Genomic DNA, 17,835 nt, shown 5'->3' with positions numbered 1-17,835 from the left:
AGGGGCTCCACTTTGTTAAGATATAACCTAACCCAAACTATGTCCGAGGTGTGGAGTGGATCTCGCTTCACGTGAAAAGTCGCAAATCCATATGGAATCGTATATGTACTACAAAGCACATGCTTAGATGAGAGGACAGATATAAGATTTAGAATCCATCATTTTTATCGAAAACTGTTACTCGTATAGTAAAAATGAATAGGACATAAAATGTATATTTTAAAGAGATCTACAACTTTTGTTTAAAACATTTTTCAAAATTTTTAATATTTGTGCCGGAAAAGTACATATAATTGGTCGACATTGTTTTTTTAATAACTTTTTAACACACAACGTTCGCAGGTTAAAATCTTTTGCAGGTCACTCAGGAGGGTGACCTTTATAATATATGTCAAGCCCAAGGTTATTGGAGATGGGTGACCTAATCTAAATAATTACCAAAAGTACGTAAGTTTTGTCTGAAACATTTTTTTATTTACCTAATACTTTTTGAGATATTCAAGAGAAAATTTATAACTTTTTCAATGTTTAGCTTCTGATATCTCGTTAACTATTTGTCAGAGGGAAAAGTAGTACAGGACTTTTTTACCTGATTTGATCTCAGGAATATGCTGTTGCAATAGTGCTCCAATTATGGAAAATTTTTGTGTATTGTACCATCTACCAAATTTACATACATAAAAATTTTCAATAATTAGAGCACTATTGCGACAGCATATTCCTGAGACCAAATCAAGTAAAAAAGTCCTGTACTACTTTTCCCTCTGACAAACAGTTATCGAAATATCATAAGCTAAACATTGAAAAAGTTATAAATTTTCTCTTGAACATCTCAAAAAGTATTAGGCAAATAAAAGAATGTTTCAGACAAAACTTACGTACTTTTAACGTGGAATGCGAATCTGTTATAAAAAGTTGGGGTTCCCATTTTAGATTTTAAAGTTGTCCCCCGCCCCACCCACAGGGGTGGGGGTGGGGGGTCAAGTTTGGTATCATTCGATAGCTCTTTCAAAAATAGGAAATACGTATTTTTCCGTTTTCTGATCCACCCACAATTTCTCGGGATATTCAACCGTTCCGGGACTTTTAGACCACCCTGTATAAGCTGTAGAATTTTTGTATCGAGCAAATGTTGTCGTTAGATAATAGCACTATGATAGAAAATAACTAAAGTATATCATAATGGCAACCATGACTTCATTATAATGGTCTCAAGCGGAAAAATATTTAAATTAATAACTAATTTCAAGGAAGACTAGGTCTTGTTCTGTCTCTCCTTTTTTTAAAATCTTAACGGACGTAAATAATACTTGATCTTGCCGTTTTGATTTGATAACAAACTCATCAGTACTGACAATACGGCGATTGGTGAAACGTAAATGTTTGCGAATCTCTCGACTCTCCGTTGGAAGTTAACCAGTCAAGCGAGTAGTTAGAAATTCCATTTTGCAACCGAGCGTGGTGGACACAAATGAAACTTCGCAGACAAGTGTTATGCGGCTACGAGATACTGATACTAGCCTGACCGATCCATATCGAAATTTTTTTATGACGGTCAATATAACGAACACTCAATATCCGGCGTCCCATACTCGGCAAATAAACACATTCGTGCTTGATCGAGCGAGCTTAATGATTTAAAAATATGGTAAACTACGATTCTCGAGTACGAACGCACAGTAAAAACTTTGCGACAATGCTCGTGGATGGACAAGATAAATGTTAACATTGCAGTAATAGAACATTTAATGGAACTCACAACTATAAATTGCAATTCCTGATTGGGATAAGACGCACGAATTAAAAATTACACGTACGTAAGATTACGTAATAATTAATATAGTTACGTGACATTTTAATGACTTAGCATTCGCACGTGATTTAACTGTTCTTTCTCGGAAACCTAGAAGTTCCACCGTTATAAAGTTTCTTCGCTGGCACAATTCTTTTCTAGATGTTATCACGCGAGTCACGATGATTTATATAGATTATGCAGGGCCTACGGAGAATAAATCCTTGGCGGAGCCTTTCGGAAAGATTTTTCACGATTAGAGAAAACCGCCAGGCTATCGTTATCTCGCGCGTAGAAAATACACTCCGGCGGTTTGTAAGTTCCAAATTGAAACGTCGAGGGTCCACGGCTCGTTACGACGCCCTCCATTGTCCCCGCACCAATCCCAAATCCTTAAATCCTAGTACTTAGTGCGAAATTAAGTGCCACCTGGTACCGGGTATAAACGTGCCCACCGGAGGTCCTCGGTAAAGGCAAATGTTTGATCGGACGTTATGACCGTGCCTGGGGGAGGAATTAGGGTTAATAGAGGGTTATATCTGCCGGGTTTTTTTTTCGCAGCACACAAAAGCTCTCTATTCTCGTTGACCGACATCCGACCGACGCTACGGACAATCACGTTTTTCACGTGGACGTCTATGTCCTTTAATTAGACGCCGTTTCTGTCGAGAAGCAATTTAGAGCCGCACAAGGGCGTCGCCCAAGCACTAAAGCGACACGTATCAATCAACAATCAATAGCCAATATAGGATAGCCTCTGCGGGATATTAAATGTCTAATAGTGAGGAATTAACGTCTGATTCGGATAAATTGACAGTTGTCCTGGGAAACATCGATGCGTGTTTCGTACAGTTAACTGTTTACTAGCAAAAGTTTCAGCAGAAGCACGCTGAAAATTATACTAAATTTGTTAGATGCCTCGCCTTCTCCAATTTCTCGTCTAGGCATCCGATTTGTCGGAGGATCGAAATAACATTGTGAAACCGTTTGCGAAGAAGGGAGACCGATATATCGGACGGTAAGGAAATACTTGTGTAGCGGGTTACTTTTGAAAATTAATCACCGCTCTATGTGTGCATTAATTTGAACCATCAAGCGTGTCATTTAATTAATCCGCCTACCTTCCTGATCAACGACGTCTTTGCGACCCCCAGTACCACCGTCCTCATCTACCCCTGTCCATCCTCTCGTCAGCGTCCCCCGTTGACGGCGTCGCAACGAGTTATTTATTTAATTGGACATTAAAGCGCGAGAAAGCAATTATGAGGAACGATGAGGTGTCTCTATGTTCCCTTCGGGGAACGGTATATTTTAATTAAGAACGGCAGAGAGGGAGGGGGAGAAAAATGGGATCCCCCGTTGTTAATTTCCTCGTTTGTCGATAGAAAAGACGCGGCCACAAACACTCATTCAATATTTGATGATTCTCCGCGTTGTATCTCTGGCGCATTATACGCAATACTATTTATTACCCAATTACGGAGTTTTACTGTTTATTACAGCCGACTACAGAGCCTACCGATCTCGTATCGAGAACGCGATGTAGGAAATAAGAATAAGTTTGCGAAGAACGGACGTAAGTCTTGATGAAAGATATATTATTTATTAAATTCATAAAGTTCATAAGGCTCTCGTGCGATAAACATATTATTCGAAGGAATAAGGACTGAATAGACAGAATGTTAAATGTCTAATTCTTATTTTAAATTTATTGCGAAAAGCATTACCTCAGCCAGGATTTGAACCTGGACGTCTCTCTCTCGCTAAGCGGGCGTATCTATATTATTCATATTAATCGTAGCTCGTTTTGACGTTATGATAAACGTATAATATACCCGACCTGGTTTAATATTCATCATGGTTATCTCATTTATTATTATACACGAAACGCCCAATCTTAAATATTGGTATCCGTTTTCTTGTTTCTAGGTGAACGGACAGGACGTTTCAAATTCTAGTCACGAGGATGCCGTACGCTGTTTCCAGTCGGCTCAGGAACCAATTATTGTCGAAGTCCTTCGACGACAACCGAGTGGGCAACAGGTACCTCACACGCCCTCAAAGGAGCACGAAAGGATCACGTGTCAGGATAAGAATGAGGGGACGACGAACGGGAAGGCCGTGACAGACGAGCGAACGTGCAACGACGATGTCAAGAAAGACAATATGAGCCCCCTGGTATCGACTGCGGTGCAAACGGACTGGGCTGGTCTCATAGAGGAGGAGGAGGAGTTACTTCCAGTTCCCCTCGTCGTTGAAGAGCAAGCGAACGACAGTTTCGAGGATTTTCTCGCTCACGACATTGACTTTGAGGTAATTGTACGATTATCGAATTTAGTTTCCGATGACTCCGAAAATATATGAGACAATAATAGAGAAATTTATGCGTTTTCATAAAATGTATAAATAAGTCATAGCAGTGCCAGACTGTGTGTATGCAAAAGTGTATCTCACTCTGCCGTAATGTGTTTGTCGAGCGACGATAACGTCGGTGTGTTAACGTTGTTAACGAAGCGGGCCTTCGTGCAAACACGAGTGTATTTAGTTTCACTCAACATTGTCTACGGCGGACATTAATAATGGTTGCGAAATGCTGTAGGAGGTGACGTTGCGGAAAAGCGGGAGTGCCGAAAAGCTCGGACTGACGGTGTGCTACAGCTCTGGTTCCGGCAGCGAGGACGTCGACACCGAGGTTTATATCTCGGAAATAGTTCCTGAAAGTCTCGCGGCCCGGGACGGCCGATTGCGAGAAGGAGATCAAATTTTGCGGGTAAACATTTTTCCTCACCATCACCGTTCTCCATCCCGCGAACGCTGTCGCGACAACTGTTGGTTGCGCGATGATTCGCAGGTGACTAAAGAAAAGTAGAGAACAGTGAAATTCCTAATACGATTAACGATGGAATTTACACTTGCATCGAAAAAGAGAGATAAATTTCATTTGTAAAATTTGATATGTTCCACATTTTCCTGATAAAATATCTCATATTAACTGGATATAAATGTAGAATTGTAATTTAAACAGCGATTACCGAAAGGAAAGGATTTATTTATCAAATTCGTTGTATTTTACATGTACCTACGATATATAAAATCTAATATTTATTATAAATTTTTACTTCTGGCAAAATCGGAGGCATCGTAAAGTGTAATAATGAAACTGTCAACCAGCAGCTAGTAAATATTACATAATGGTTAACGCAGAATATAATACAGAAGATAATACAGATTAATAGGCCAAGGAAGTGCCTTGAACTCCGAAGGACAACGATAAAAATATATTGCACGTATTATTGCGCGTAGAATAAAATATACAGCACCGAGCAATGGTAAATTCTGCTAGATTTATTGTTCGAAGATCATATCGTTGATCGGGATCGTTAAATTTCGCGTCGCGGATTGCCGCAATAACCATCGCGAATTTCCTGTTGACATCTCATTATACCTGAGGGCTCCTCCTAAGCTCTGTAGCCCTCTAATTCCATTAGGCAGATTATAATTACGAGTCATGTGCTCTCCCTCTCTTGCTCTCCATCTCTCTTCTCCCTCACATAAATCAAGGGGAAATCGGACGGTAGCGGATGGATATACGATGGATTTATCGTTGTCTGTCTACCTAAGTTCCTCTAGCAATGAATTCCCGTGAACCACATTTCCTCGTCTTCGATTTAGCGACCCATTATTCGCAATGTTTATTTACCGTAAATTATCCTTGCTTGTTTAAAGAAGTTTAGAAAAGAATCAGAAATATTAAGAGTTGTATGAAATTAAAAACATGAGTTCTTTCATAAATAATGTTAACACGTGAATTTTTTGAAGTTTTTTATTAATTAGTTTTCGATAAATTATAGTAAAGTTCAAAATTTTTAAATAGTTTTATAATAGAAAATTCGATGCATATCAATTATGAATAAAAATGCTAAACTGAATAAATTGATATTTAATTTATGTATACAGAATATATGTACTAAAATCTGCAAAGATTTGAAAAATATGTTTTCTTACAATATTAACGTAACGTGGTTTCCACTCTTAAAAAAACCATTAAAGGGAAAGAAGGCCTCTTTGTATAATGAGAAATGATACTGATTTAATTGTACCTTTATCAAATCACGTTGAATTAATATTACTAATCGAGAAATTAATTGTTCTGCGTTTATTTTCCGACTATACCACTACACACGGAGAGAAAATGTTCTTTTATATAATTTACCCTGAAAATCATGTAATCGTGGAACAACATGGCATTTTGAAGAACTTTGTGAGAGTTTTTTGAGATGTTAGCATACACTTTACTAGCCAAATGTATACTAAGCATAATTACTGGTGAAATGTATGGTAAAATTTCAAATAACCCTCATAAAATTCCATCGAAATGCCGTGTTGTTCCTCGATTACATAATTTTCAAAATAAATTTTAAGAGAAAATTCTCTCCGTGTATACTTAGTGTCAAATGCGATTGCGACTTTTGCAATGCTCTAGGAAATTGTAGACATATCCTTAAATAATCACAGGAAACATCGTTTGTATGCTTTTCATTAAGAAATATAAATTATAATTTTAATTGTATCGAAATTCTCGTCTGTTTAGATAAAGAGATTTACTCTTCTGTTTTTATTCTCGCTGCGTTATTGTTGCAAGTGTAAATTCTAGAGAATGAGAAATTCGCGCTGAATCAGCTCGCGAATATTCGGGATTTCGACGGGTTTCTAAGCCGGATTTACATTCAGAGCACGGACGTTTCATTATGCATGTATATCTCTCTCGCGAGAACAGTGACTCATTTCGGAAATCAAGAAGCGACTGCATTGTTCATTGAAAGGGACCTCTTCGTTCTCGTTCCAGGTCAACGGCAAGGATGTCGCGAACAAGGAGCAGACCGAGAACTTGTTCGCGGAGACGAAAAACGCGGTGACTATTCTCGTCAGCCGATGTGTATACCAAGTTCGTTTTCATTCTTATTATTACAATGTTCGAACTGGCTGCGAGCTGAGCTTAAAAATATGTTAAATCAAAAGTACCACGGAAATGTAATGGAGATTAGAAAACATTCTATATAATCTTAGCTCCTTCTTGAGAAATAGATTTATCATTTATATAATATAGAATAATTACTATAACTTTAGATAAAAAAATAATTGCAATTTTCTTAAATAAAAAGTACACAAAATACGATTTTTACATGTTATCAATCAATTTGTTCTTTCTATTTCAGGACGATGAATATGATGACAGGCGCATCTATCATCAGGTAAGTCGAATTACGTAAAGCGAGAAAAACGCATTCGACGTTTGCGCGCGGTATAGATATCGCTATCTATCATGAACCATGATTCCGCTTCAGGGTTCGCCGCCGCTTTCGCCCGAGAACCTGCCAGCGTATCAGAACAGCATGATCGAGCAGCTGATCCGTCAACAGCAGCAGCAAACGGAGGAGCGTACCAAAGAGAGCGAGGTAAACAACTGCACCCTGAAAGCTCCTCCGCCCATACCATCTCACACTCAACAGCAGCAGCAGCAGCAGCAGCAGCAGCAGCAACAACAGCAGCAGCAGCAGCAGCAACCGCAGCAGCAACCGCAGCAACAACCGCAGCAACAGCAGCAGCCACCGCCGCCTCCGCCACCACAGCAGCAGCAGCAGCAATCTATCAATATCTATTCCACAAACTTGTCGTCCACATGCTCATTGCAGAACTCACACAAACCCGGCAAGAACGCGACCTCGCCGGCGCATCATACGGAAGAGCGCAACAAACAGTGGATGCAAGAATCGCTCAAGGATTGTTCAAAGAGGCTCGAGGGCATATCTTTACGCGGCCAGCAATCCGGCTCGCTAGCAGCGACACCGTCATCGGTGAAGCTCATCGAGGCCTATGCGAGCCACGTGTGGAGCGACACCGAGCACATCTACGAGACGATACCAGAATCGGACAGCGAGCCGATCTACTCGTCGCCGTACGAGCATCATCAGCAGCACTGGGCGCAGCAGGCGAACCACGTGGCCGTCGCGACCACGCAGTTGCAGCACGGCACCGCACAAAACCACTCGGCCGGCTGCGGTCAGCAGAATCACAAATGGCACTCCTCGTCAAAAAGCAACAGCTCCGGCGAAGAGAAGGATAGTTCTAGCGCTTACAACACCGGCGAGTCCTGTCACAGCAATCCCCTGACTTTGGAGCTGCATCAGGGCGAGAGAGATCATCATAAGAGCACGCTGGTATTGTGTCCTCCGCCGAAGACGCCGCAACAGCAGCAGCAGCAGCAGAAGCAGCAGCTCGGTTGCAACTGCCCCATGCCAGTGACGCCGACCGCGACGTCCGCGCTGACAAGACAATCGTCCAAGAACCAGAGCGTGAAGAAGGGCGCGTCGTCGTCGCATCATCACAGAGATCGCAACGAATCTTCGTCGATCAACGCCAACACGCTACCGGCTGACACTATGTACACGAACGTGGCGAATTTGCAACAGACAATGATGCTGCAACAGCAGCTGTTCAAACAGGCGCTCAACCGCAAGAACCTCACGACATCCAGGGAGACGTCCACGGGCGGCGCGAGGAAATCCAAGTCGCACGGCAACTTCCAGGCGCCAAATCTCACGCAGTACCAGTTTGTCGGCAGTCAACAGGTGTGCACGTCCACCACGTGGATACCGCCAGAGGACAAGAGCGAGGTGCAGATGGAATGGAAGGTGAAGAGGCGGGCGGACGGGACGAGGTACATCGCCAGGCGGCCCGTAAGGAATCGGATACTTCGAAATCGGGCGATCAAGATAACCGAAGAAAGAGCCGGTCACACCACCGAGGACGATACCATGTCGGAGATGAAGGTGAGAGTCAATTGATAACGATCGTCTCTCCCCGGGCCAGAGTTTAAAAGAGACCTTAAAGCAACTTTTATCTCTTGGAGTTTTGCATTCAAGATTCAAGACAATCGACGCATCAAATAGAAATTTACGAAATATTATAGCATCTTGAGAGAGAAAGCTAAAAAGGAATCGAATATCTGTTGAAGAATAATGTTGATTACGAATTAATTAAAATTTCCTTTTTCAGCGAACGTAAAGAGTAATATTAACATGTGTGTATCCAAAATTATTTTCGTTCTGACTTTGGATTGCTTTCGCCGAGTCGGTGTATTTATTTGTACATTATTATTTCCCAGGTCGGACGCTATTGGAGCAAAGAGGAGCGCAAGCGGCAGCTGGAACGCGCGCGCGAGCGCAAGCAACGTCAGCAAGAGCTGATGCTGCAGCAACAACAGCAGCAGATGCAACAGCCCAATGACTTGCTGATATGCGAGCACACGGAAGACAAAGTGTCGAAGAAGCCGTTGAACATCGTCGAACTAAGCCACAAGAAGATGGCGCGTAAAAAAACGACTCTGGACGATTTCACCACTGTGCAAGAAATGCTGGTTCACGGAAACAGGGTGGGCACAGGTGGACCTGGCACGGGGGGAAAATTAATGGGTTTACTGTCGGTTACCACGGTGTAAGCTGATCCGCGTACATCGACGTTCGGCCAAGCTGACCGATATCGTTACACGGATATCGGAGTCCGAGGTAAACGTGAGGGTATTTTGCGGACGCGATTATCGAGTGACTTTTATACCGCGCAGGGAAAGCCTGAACTACTTTGCGCGGCTTAACACTCTCGAATTCTTTTATACCAGCCTCTCGCCCGCAAACATGTGCCTCGCGCGGAGGTAACGTCGTAAAGTTGGAAAAGAAATCTAGCGTTCGTCTGAATAGTCCATACAAAACTACTTGCTTGATATATATATATATATATGTATGTATGTGTGTGTACATATGTATATACATATACATGATTCAAGCGCACGAACTTGACTTGGTAATATATTACATTGCAGAATAGCTTTTGTTATACGTGGCAAGTTTTTCCAGTCAGAAATGACCCGTCGACGTCGAAATCGTCATATTGACGATATCGATTCGACATCGTCTCGACGAGCCATTTCCGACTGTGTTTGTACACGCGATATTCGATCCGGTCAAAATATCCGAGTATGGAATAACTTAATTTTGAGACGGCCATACAGGGAAAACACAATCGGACCGTTTATAGTTTGCTGAATGAACGCGGACGTTGAGACATCATTGGAGCATTTCGCGATTCCATGATAAAAAGACACGCCAGTCTGCAATAAAGCGAGAGGAGCTTAAATTGTCGCTGTTGCATGTAAACACGTGTGTGAAGTTTGTACGTTTTAATCAATCTTGTAAATAATTACGGCACGATAACACATACATAGGTTTTACATACAAGACGAGAAATGTTCTATGGGCAAAGATCGGTGATTATAGGTATGTAGATATGTATAATAAGCGATAAGTGTTAACGTGACACGCATCAATATCCATTTTGCTTTCTGCATTATGATAGAGATCGCGGCAGGGTACTGTATATCCGGAGGACCATCGCCTTAACGTCGATTCCACGGCGTATTTATTTTCATGGACATCGAACGGTATTCCATATTTAAAGAAAAATATAATATGACGACGAAAGCAACGCTGCTTTTTTCATGTGCAAAAACATTACCGTACTTTAACAAATGATATCGTACATCGCGCAATTTTTACACCGTTTTTAAAGCGTTCTGCAGAACAGATGTGCAAAAGATACGCTTGAAGAAATCTGGGACAGCCTGTATAAGTGTAAATTGTCTTATTCTATAGCTCGTATGTACCGAGTCGATTATTACCTTTTGTTCCTGCCTCCCAGAAAAAATAATCGAATACTAGGATCCTGTACTGCCAATGTCTATATATAATACTGCCCTGTAACTCTATATATTTTAAAGTACACGCGTATATGGGGAAAGAGAAAGTGTGAATCAAGTGTGACGCCTCGATAGATCAATTATCACGTACTTCCTGACGAGAATTTACCGCGTAAGTTGTATGATACGTTCTGGGAATGACATTAGATATGAGATATATCGTTGTAGAAAATATATTGTACGATTTAGATTTAAGCACATAAGCGACCGTGCGTACGTATGCTGTCTTTTGTATGTAGATGCGACATAATGATTCTAAACATGTGTAATGTAAATAAGACCCAAATAAAATATAGCATTAATATATGCAACGGGGCGGCAACGAATTAATGCACTTGCGTCACAATCCCCCTAGGACAAGTGCAAGAGAACAATTGGCCTGACAAAATTCGACTCCGATTCGAGGAAGATACGAAAATACGACGAGGTGTAAAACTGACCAGGTATAAAAAAATGACTGTTCGTTTATTATGAAATTCAAAAATTGTTTCGATCATCTGTCCTATTACATGAGCGCATTGATATTTATGTTATTCAAGACTTTTAGTTCTGGCACATTCAGGTGTTGGATATACATGCGGAAGCAATGATGAGTGGAGAAGTTCAGCAGAAAATCACGTAGATACTGGCCGAGGTTCAAATGGTAGATGGAGTCTCGCAGTAATTCTGGATCGTCCTCGTCATCATTATCTTCATCTCCAAATTCTACAAGGGAATCGCATTCTCTTATTAACAACGTTACATAATTTATAGGCCGTTTATATGAGACTTACGTAAAACATTTCCACTGTCACTTCCGGGATCTATCAATTCTTCATCATCCTGTTCCTCGTCCTCGTCGTCGGAAACCTAGATGTTGACGACGGAGTTGTTTTAATCGAGTAAAATGAAAAATATTTTGACGAAGTAAAATAAAATTTAGAAAGGTTTTAGGTAGGAATGCGCAGGCCAATACTTACTTCCGTATCTTGGCTGGCGCTAACGACTTCGATGTCGTTGGACAATTCGTTGATTATTACTTTAAAAACCTTTACAAGTACAGGCACCGTAGTCCATTCGTAAGGCTGCGATTCGGCTTTGCTCCTGGTCCTCACACCATCTTCGATTCCTATATATTCCCGAATTATAACTCGCTATTTTGAGAAACACACAAATGTTCTTCGTAGAGCAATGTAGCAATAATCTTATGCAATCGTCACAGTGAGAGTACCAATGTAAAGAATAACATTATGTACAATTTTATATTCGCGAGCAAGAGTTGACTTGATCGTGTCTAATTACCGCGACTGTTTGTATGTAACCAAAATGGTCTGAGAACGTGACAAACCTGAGATGATCATATCCCCCTTAACTGTGATCTCGTCCAACCTGCTGTCCCCGTGAGTGACCCCGTATTCCAGGATCTTGCACAATGCGATCGTCCCGACCTTGCGATCGTATCTACCGAGAAACAGGTGCTGCCTGCTGACCCACTCGGACAGTACAAACGCGAGCGCGCTCTGGCCCGTCGGCCCGGGCACGGTCGACAGGAAGTTCAGCACGGCGTCAAATTGCGTATTTATAAGATGCGCGTAAATCATTAGCAGGCTTTGCATCACGATCAATGTTTCCGCGCTCTGCATCTTGCTCAGCACTGCTTTCAACAGCAGATCGAGGTTCTCGCCTAGACTATCCCCTACGTTCTTGATGAGCGTCGTGACCAATCGTCCAACAAAAGTGGCAGTGAATTCGCTAGACTGAAATTACACGCCCACAATCAGCTTCCGGCAAAAGTGCTGAATTTCCTGTTAAATTAAACGAGTCGGCAGTGTTACCTGCGGATTTAGGAGCTGAGCGATTATCTGCAGTATGTATTGTAACCCGGTTTGCCCTTCGTTATCTCGATGCGCGATGACCTGCTGCGCTGCCACCGATACATACGTGCGTACGAGTTCCCCGCCGCTCTGCAACGTCGCGTGATCTTCCGAGTTGAGAATGCAGTGGCAGGCAGTCGGAAAGGCAGTCTCCACCAAAGCGTTACTCAAAGGCGTCGGTGAATACTGTACCAGAACTTTGAGCACGTCTAACGATACAGCTCGAGATCCCTCTGACGAGAAGAACAAGGGGTTATTACTAGTGATAACGGTTAAAGCGATTAAATTTAACGGGGGGGAAAGAAAGAGAAAAACGGCGTACCATCCTTCGATTTGTTCATAGGAGTTATCGCCAGCATACTCGTTAGAGTCGGTATTATACGAGTTTGCAGCGGCTCGATGCAGCTCGGATTCTGCGTCAAGTCCTTAAATATATCCTGGCATATATCTAAGATCGCCGGGTCGTTATGAAACTTGACAAATACTGCAATTGTCAAGGGACAAATCTTGTTCTCCACTGACGCTGTAAACTCTTTATGTTGCTAGAAACACAAATGAGATCGAAATAGCTTAAATAACGGAAAAAATGCGTCGTAATAAAAATGTATGCGCGATAGGAGAGCGTCAAAGTTACCCAGATTAGCGTTTGAAATGTCTCCATGACCAAAATTAGAACGTCCGTGCTAGGTTGGCTAACCAGACTGAACAATCCTTGAAAAATGTTGGGCATGTGACAACGTATTATGTTGACGATAGAATCCTTGCCAGTCGACGCCTCGCTGAACCAATAGATCGCCTTGACGGCACTGATGCGTATACAAGGCGGTTGATTCTCCTGTAAACCGTTTACCGTCGCTTCCAGAAATCGGGAACTCACTTCTGGAGGCATTATCTTGGCGTATCGTCCACCGAGACACAAGCAACGGCCGAGAAGTAACGGCGGCGACCCTGAAGTAATGAAACGATTTAATATGCATAGAAATCGAAACGACGTCATTGTCATATGTGTATGTACGCGATTAATTACCCGAATCATTCAACATTCCCAAAACGACTGTATCTAGAAACCTAATGATATCGAACTGCAACAGCCCAGCCTGCTGTTTTTCAATAACAATGTTCTTAGAAAGGCTCAATGCTAAAAGAGAGGATTCCCGTAATTTCCACCAGCTCTCGTTGCTGTTGCTACCATCGCCGTTAGCTTGTAGCGCCTTTGTAGCTTCAATATGTCGCGTAACCACGTCGCAAAGAGCATGCACAGCTTTGTCCTCAAAATGGTTGATAAGAATCTGCAGATGGCAAAGTGTTATTTTCACGAAAGTGCATAATGCGACGAGTTTCGATCGTTGCTTTCATTATTGTTTCACCGTTAAAAATTCTTGCGCTGAAATTCGAACGTTGTAATCGAAAGTGCACTCGTCCTCCTCGACAAACTGATTCGGATTGGTTGTCCATTGCTGAATTTGCTCGACCGTTATTTGCATAAATATTATTAAGTAATATATGATCTCCGGTAGCATGTTATCCAGCAGATTCGTAAACCTCTTCCGATCCACGATAGTTTGGACAAACTCGAAGATGGCGACAATCAGACTGTTGGAATTGATTATTTCGCCTGGGGGGAGGAAAATTGATATATTTGTAGGAAAAAAATATTGTACTCGTTAGACAAATAACCGTACCGTCAGAATCAATTTTTCTATCGTTGATATCCTCATCGACGTTGACCGTCGTCTCCTGATAAGTCTTTGCACTTTGACACAAAGTTTCCCATATGGGTGGCAGCATTTGAGGTAAAAGATCCGATATATATTTGGGCAATTTGATAACAAGACAGTTTATAGCTTTAATAATATCAGTTTTGAATCCACAGTCACTAGTTTGGTCGTTAGGCACTCTGAGGCACTCGACGAACTTTTCACAGAACATAGGAACGATTGGCTGCAGATACTGCTCTATAAATCCCTTCTCGTACACTCCCGTATGAGCAACCAGGGTTGTAATCGTAACGAAGATCTCGACCGCACAACCGCGCGTTCTAATCGAATACTGCTGCAAGAAACACAAGTCTAGAAAACGTGGCGAGAGAATATATCAAGGGGGAATGTATATGGAGGACATCTCGACCCTCTACTAAATTTACATTTTCACTTTGGAATATCCTATACATCTCTTGAAGAATAACAGGTCCCACATTGGGCAGCTGGGCGTCCGTCAGATCCCGGCTGAATTCTGTCAGCACTCTCATCGCTCCGTGAACAGCGCACTCGCTCTCCTCCCTCAAGCAGCTCACGAGAACGTCGAACAGCCCGGGCCAGTTCTCGGGCCAATCCCAGTGCGCTATACCGGATATCGCGTACGCCACCGCAGTTCGTACCTGAGCAAGATAGCGTGTTTGGTGGGCAAAATATTGCATGCGGTGTGCAACGGAATACGGACGAATTGTCGAGAAATTACCTTGCTGATGGACTCCCGCAGTCCCAGGGGAAGCAATTCCTTGATCCTCTCTTTAACGGCATTGTTGAGCTCCGGCGGGCGGAACTTCTCGGCCAAGGAGCACCAGTGCGTCTCGACGTACTGCTTGAGCAGAACGGAGGCCAGCTGCCTGATGGACAAGTGGCCGTTGGGATCGACTACGAATTCCGTCAGGTGTATACCGAACTCCTCCGTCACCTCGAGAGCTTGAATTCTCTGCTCCGCCGCCTTGCGCGTCTCGTAATGCGGCGACAAGATGCCAGTTAACGTCTCATACAGAGCTTCCTTCAAGGAGCCTTGTACGTCGCTAGCGGTCATTGTGCAAAACAAGGGCTGGCTTACCGGCCAGCATCTGCGAGACGAGTGGTAGTCCTCGAAAACGGGATTACTCGACCGCCCGTAGTTTACGTACGTGTCCGTCAAGTGTTTTTCAAATTACAGAGCGTTATCGATCGTCCCGCTTGCGTGTCCGGCTCCTCACAAACTGACGACAACATCTGACATCTCGGAGTGTCCGCGCGCGATCGGAGACCGAACGGCCTGGAACGGGCGAGTGGTTTAAATGACGGGGATAAAATGGACGTTGGCCGTCGCGCGACGTACGCGTCGTCACATCGCCCACACTCGTGGCGTCCGGGGCAGCTTGGAGATCCGCGCCAACGGCTGCCTCTCGTCTCGAACCAGCTCGAACCGCCGTCGGCTCGATAGCACGAAATTCCGTATTACACGCGGCCGACTGCTTTCATTTCGGTTCGATGCGACCCGAGTGCGGGCTCGCGATCCTCGCGAACGCGCGCGCGAGCGACGTCGCGACGTGCGAGCGAGTGGGCGCACGTTCGATTGCGCTTATAACCCCCGCACGCGCCGACCGGTGGTGCGCGGACGAACGTTGAGAATTTTCTGAAAGCCGGTTCGACAAATTGGTTAGATCCCGCGTTCATCCCGCGTGAGATGCGCAATCCCGTGCGCGATTGCGGAAAACGCCTCGAGACGATCCTGTCATCTGGCGACAAGCTGCGAAAACCGTTGTGTCTGCTGAACGCGGCCAATGGCATTTGTTTACCAGAAGCCTCAGTTATACCTGCTGCCAACAGAGGGACGCGGGACCTTCTTCTTCTCTTAGTTCGTGGTGAACGTCCGGTACGTTTTTGCGGTGGCAGATTTCTCTACTTAATAATAAAAATTTAATACACGTAATTGTTCTTTCGCATAAATAATAGAAGCATTTTGCGTAGCGTTTCGTCAAGTTATCGTCATAATTGCTCGCTTCGTCATATTTTACTCGGGTCTCAGCGATTCCAGCGGATTACCGCGACCCGTTTCACGCGGCATTCTTAGCGTCCGCGGCGTGACAACGAAACGTGCGATACAGTAAATCGTGTATCGAGCACGCTCGCTAATCGTCGTGCTTCAGAAATATTCAGTTTTTTTTCACGTGTGCTTGGCGAAGTTTAACAAGTATTGTCTCCCTCGCCGTTTCTGTTTCGTACATAACCTCAAAGTTCCGCTATCTAACTTTTGACGTACATGTGTGGACCGTGGTAGAATAATTTTTCTTATTTCCCCCCTCTTTTATCTCGTTTGTAAAATGCTTGTTCGAATATCGTCGCGTCAATGCTCTTATTATGCCGTTTACGTTGTTATTAGAAAATGACGAGCAAGGCAAAAGCGCCCAAGACGAAAGAAGGCGCTCCTGAGGAAACGCCGCTGAGAAAGAGGCCTTTCAAGCGACACGGGCGACTGTACGCAAAGGCGATTTTCACCGGCTACAAGCGCGGTTTGCGTAATCAGCACGAGCATACAGCCTTGCTTAAAATTGAGGGAGCTGGTACAAAGAAAGACTCGGATTTCTACGTAGGAAAACGATGCGTTTATGTATATAAGGTGAGGCTTGTATAAAATGACTAAAGAGGAGTAACAAATCGAATTAATTTAGGTGACAAACGTGTAAAAGATCTCTTCAAGACTGCATCGCCAAAGTTTCCCTTGCTTTTTTTTCCAATACCTTCGTAGAACTTGGGCGAAGTGTCGATTTATCACTGATTCATATACAGTTATTTAGTGAAACTATTCGTAGTCGGTGGATTCTTTCTTATATGAAATTGTTTCAGGCCAAGAACAAGACTCCGGTACCCGGGAAGACTACGAAGAAAACAAAGGTTAGAGCCATCTGGGGCAAAGTCACCCGTCCCCATGGCGCAAGTGGGTCGGTGCGCGCTAAGTTTAAGAGGAATCTACCGGCCAAGGCCATGGGTCGCCGCATCAGAATTGTAAGTGGGAGAGTTTGCGTTGTGGTTGCTTTATATAATTATTTATTCCGCTTAATTTTACGTCTGCCTGCAAACTTGACTATGCCATTTTCTGTGCGCTCTATTTTACACGATAATTTTAATCAGCAGAAATGTTTAATTCAGACCGTTTTATGTTTCAGATGCTGTATCCCAGTCGGATATAGATCTTGTATAATATAAACAAATAAATACCATTTTGGTACTAAAATCCATTGGTTCTGTGCACATAAAGTGTGTCGTTGATTGAAAATTCTACTCGTGGCGATCATGCTGGATCTGTAAAATACGGGTCTACCCAAATGCCAAGTTGCGACTCGACAAACGTCACTGAGGAGTGTATTCCATAATACCTTCGCTCGTAGCTTTTTCTCTTGCTCCATAATTTTCTTCGCAAGATTCTCTATAGGTGAAACATCGTCAACTTTATAGCGAATTCGATTGCTTGCGCTAGTGCGCACTGCGTGCACACTAAGGCCTCTTTATAGTCAATATTTTTACGTTTAGCTTCGTCTTGAATACATATTTTACTGGCTACGAAATATTTCAAGAGATATTTAAGACTATCCTTAAATATAAGAATTGACTGGAAGCGAGCCGTTTCTCGCATGTTGCGTC

At 43.2% G+C, this 17,835-nt stretch overlaps 3 protein-coding genes across 4 annotated transcripts in view; 2 read left to right on the top strand and 1 right to left on the bottom strand.

Annotated features, from left to right (window-relative positions):
• Positions 1-10,912, top strand: part of LOC105560372 (PDZ domain-containing protein 4) — a 14,201-nt gene extending 3,289 nt beyond the window's left edge. Inside the window, exons 2-8 of the mRNA XM_012009441.1 lie at positions 3,722-4,105; positions 4,392-4,562; positions 6,639-6,737; positions 7,009-7,044; positions 7,138-7,298; positions 7,464-8,622; positions 8,958-10,912. Coding sequence (XP_011864831.1) covers positions 3,722-4,105; positions 4,392-4,562; positions 6,639-6,737; positions 7,009-7,044; positions 7,138-7,298; positions 7,464-8,622; positions 8,958-9,290 — 2,343 coding nt within the window. The 3' untranslated portion in view covers positions 9,291-10,912. The remainder of the gene's footprint in view (positions 1-3,721; positions 4,106-4,391; positions 4,563-6,638; positions 6,738-7,008; positions 7,045-7,137; positions 7,299-7,463; positions 8,623-8,957) is intronic.
• A 135-nt stretch (positions 10,913-11,047) lies between these two features.
• Positions 11,048-15,859, bottom strand: LOC105560366 (importin-9). 2 transcript variants are annotated; one of them, XM_012009429.1, is made up of 12 exons: positions 14,912-15,859; positions 14,598-14,831; positions 14,137-14,506; positions 13,822-14,069; positions 13,482-13,743; positions 13,089-13,402; positions 12,777-12,996; positions 12,416-12,687; positions 11,929-12,337; positions 11,561-11,709; positions 11,375-11,450; positions 11,048-11,306 (listed from the first exon to the last, which is right to left on the bottom strand). In XM_012009429.1, the coding sequence occupies exons 1-12, from the start codon at positions 15,245-15,247 to the stop codon at positions 11,107-11,109; spliced, it is 3,090 nt and encodes a 1,029-aa protein (XP_011864819.1). In that variant the 5' UTR covers positions 15,248-15,859; the 3' UTR covers positions 11,048-11,106. The 2 variants fall into 2 exon arrangements, 1 of the variants encoding a protein (XP_011864819.1); XR_001008819.1 differs by lacking the exon at positions 11,048-11,306 and having other exon boundaries at positions 11,561-11,734.
• Positions 15,860-15,865: 6 nt separating this feature from the next.
• LOC105560365 (60S ribosomal protein L35a) lies at positions 15,866-17,446 on the top strand. The gene is made up of 4 exons (XM_012009428.1): positions 15,866-16,069; positions 16,577-16,813; positions 17,041-17,199; positions 17,361-17,446. The coding sequence occupies exons 1-4, from the start codon at positions 15,881-15,883 to the stop codon at positions 17,382-17,384; spliced, it is 609 nt and encodes a 202-aa protein (XP_011864818.1). The 5' UTR covers positions 15,866-15,880; the 3' UTR covers positions 17,385-17,446.
• The last annotated feature ends 389 nt before the right edge of the window (positions 17,447-17,835 follow it).

This window comes from Vollenhovia emeryi, unplaced genomic scaffold (genome assembly GCF_000949405.1).
Source record: "Vollenhovia emeryi isolate VEMERY1.0 unplaced genomic scaffold, V.emery_V1.0 DF939232.1, whole genome shotgun sequence".
In the NCBI taxonomy this organism is placed as follows: domain Eukaryota; kingdom Metazoa; phylum Arthropoda; class Insecta; order Hymenoptera; family Formicidae; genus Vollenhovia; species Vollenhovia emeryi.
Note: the sequence above shows the minus strand (reverse complement) of the source record. Positions and strands in the feature narration are given on the sequence as shown.

Coding starts and splice junctions, on each gene's coding strand:
- LOC105560365 (XM_012009428.1), top strand. CDS start 15,881: ATGCGCAATCCCGTGCGCGATTGCGGAAAACGCCTCGAGACGATCCTG. Junction 16,070..16,576: donor TAGTTCGTGGTGAACGTCCG/GTACGTTTTTGC, acceptor CGTTGTTATTAG/AAAATGACGAGCAAGGCAAA. Junction 17,200..17,360: donor TGGGTCGCCGCATCAGAATT/GTAAGTGGGAGA, acceptor TTTATGTTTCAG/ATGCTGTATCCCAGTCGGAT.
- LOC105560366 (XM_012009429.1), bottom strand. CDS start 15,247: ATGACCGCTAGCGACGTACAAGGCTCCTTGAAGGAAGCTCTGTATGAG. Junction 12,997..13,088: donor CATTTCAAACGCTAATCTGG/GTAACTTTGACG, acceptor TTGTGTTTCTAG/CAACATAAAGAGTTTACAGC. Junction 11,710..11,928: donor GGGGGATATGATCATCTCAG/GTTTGTCACGTT, acceptor GGGAATATATAG/GAATCGAAGATGGTGTGAGG.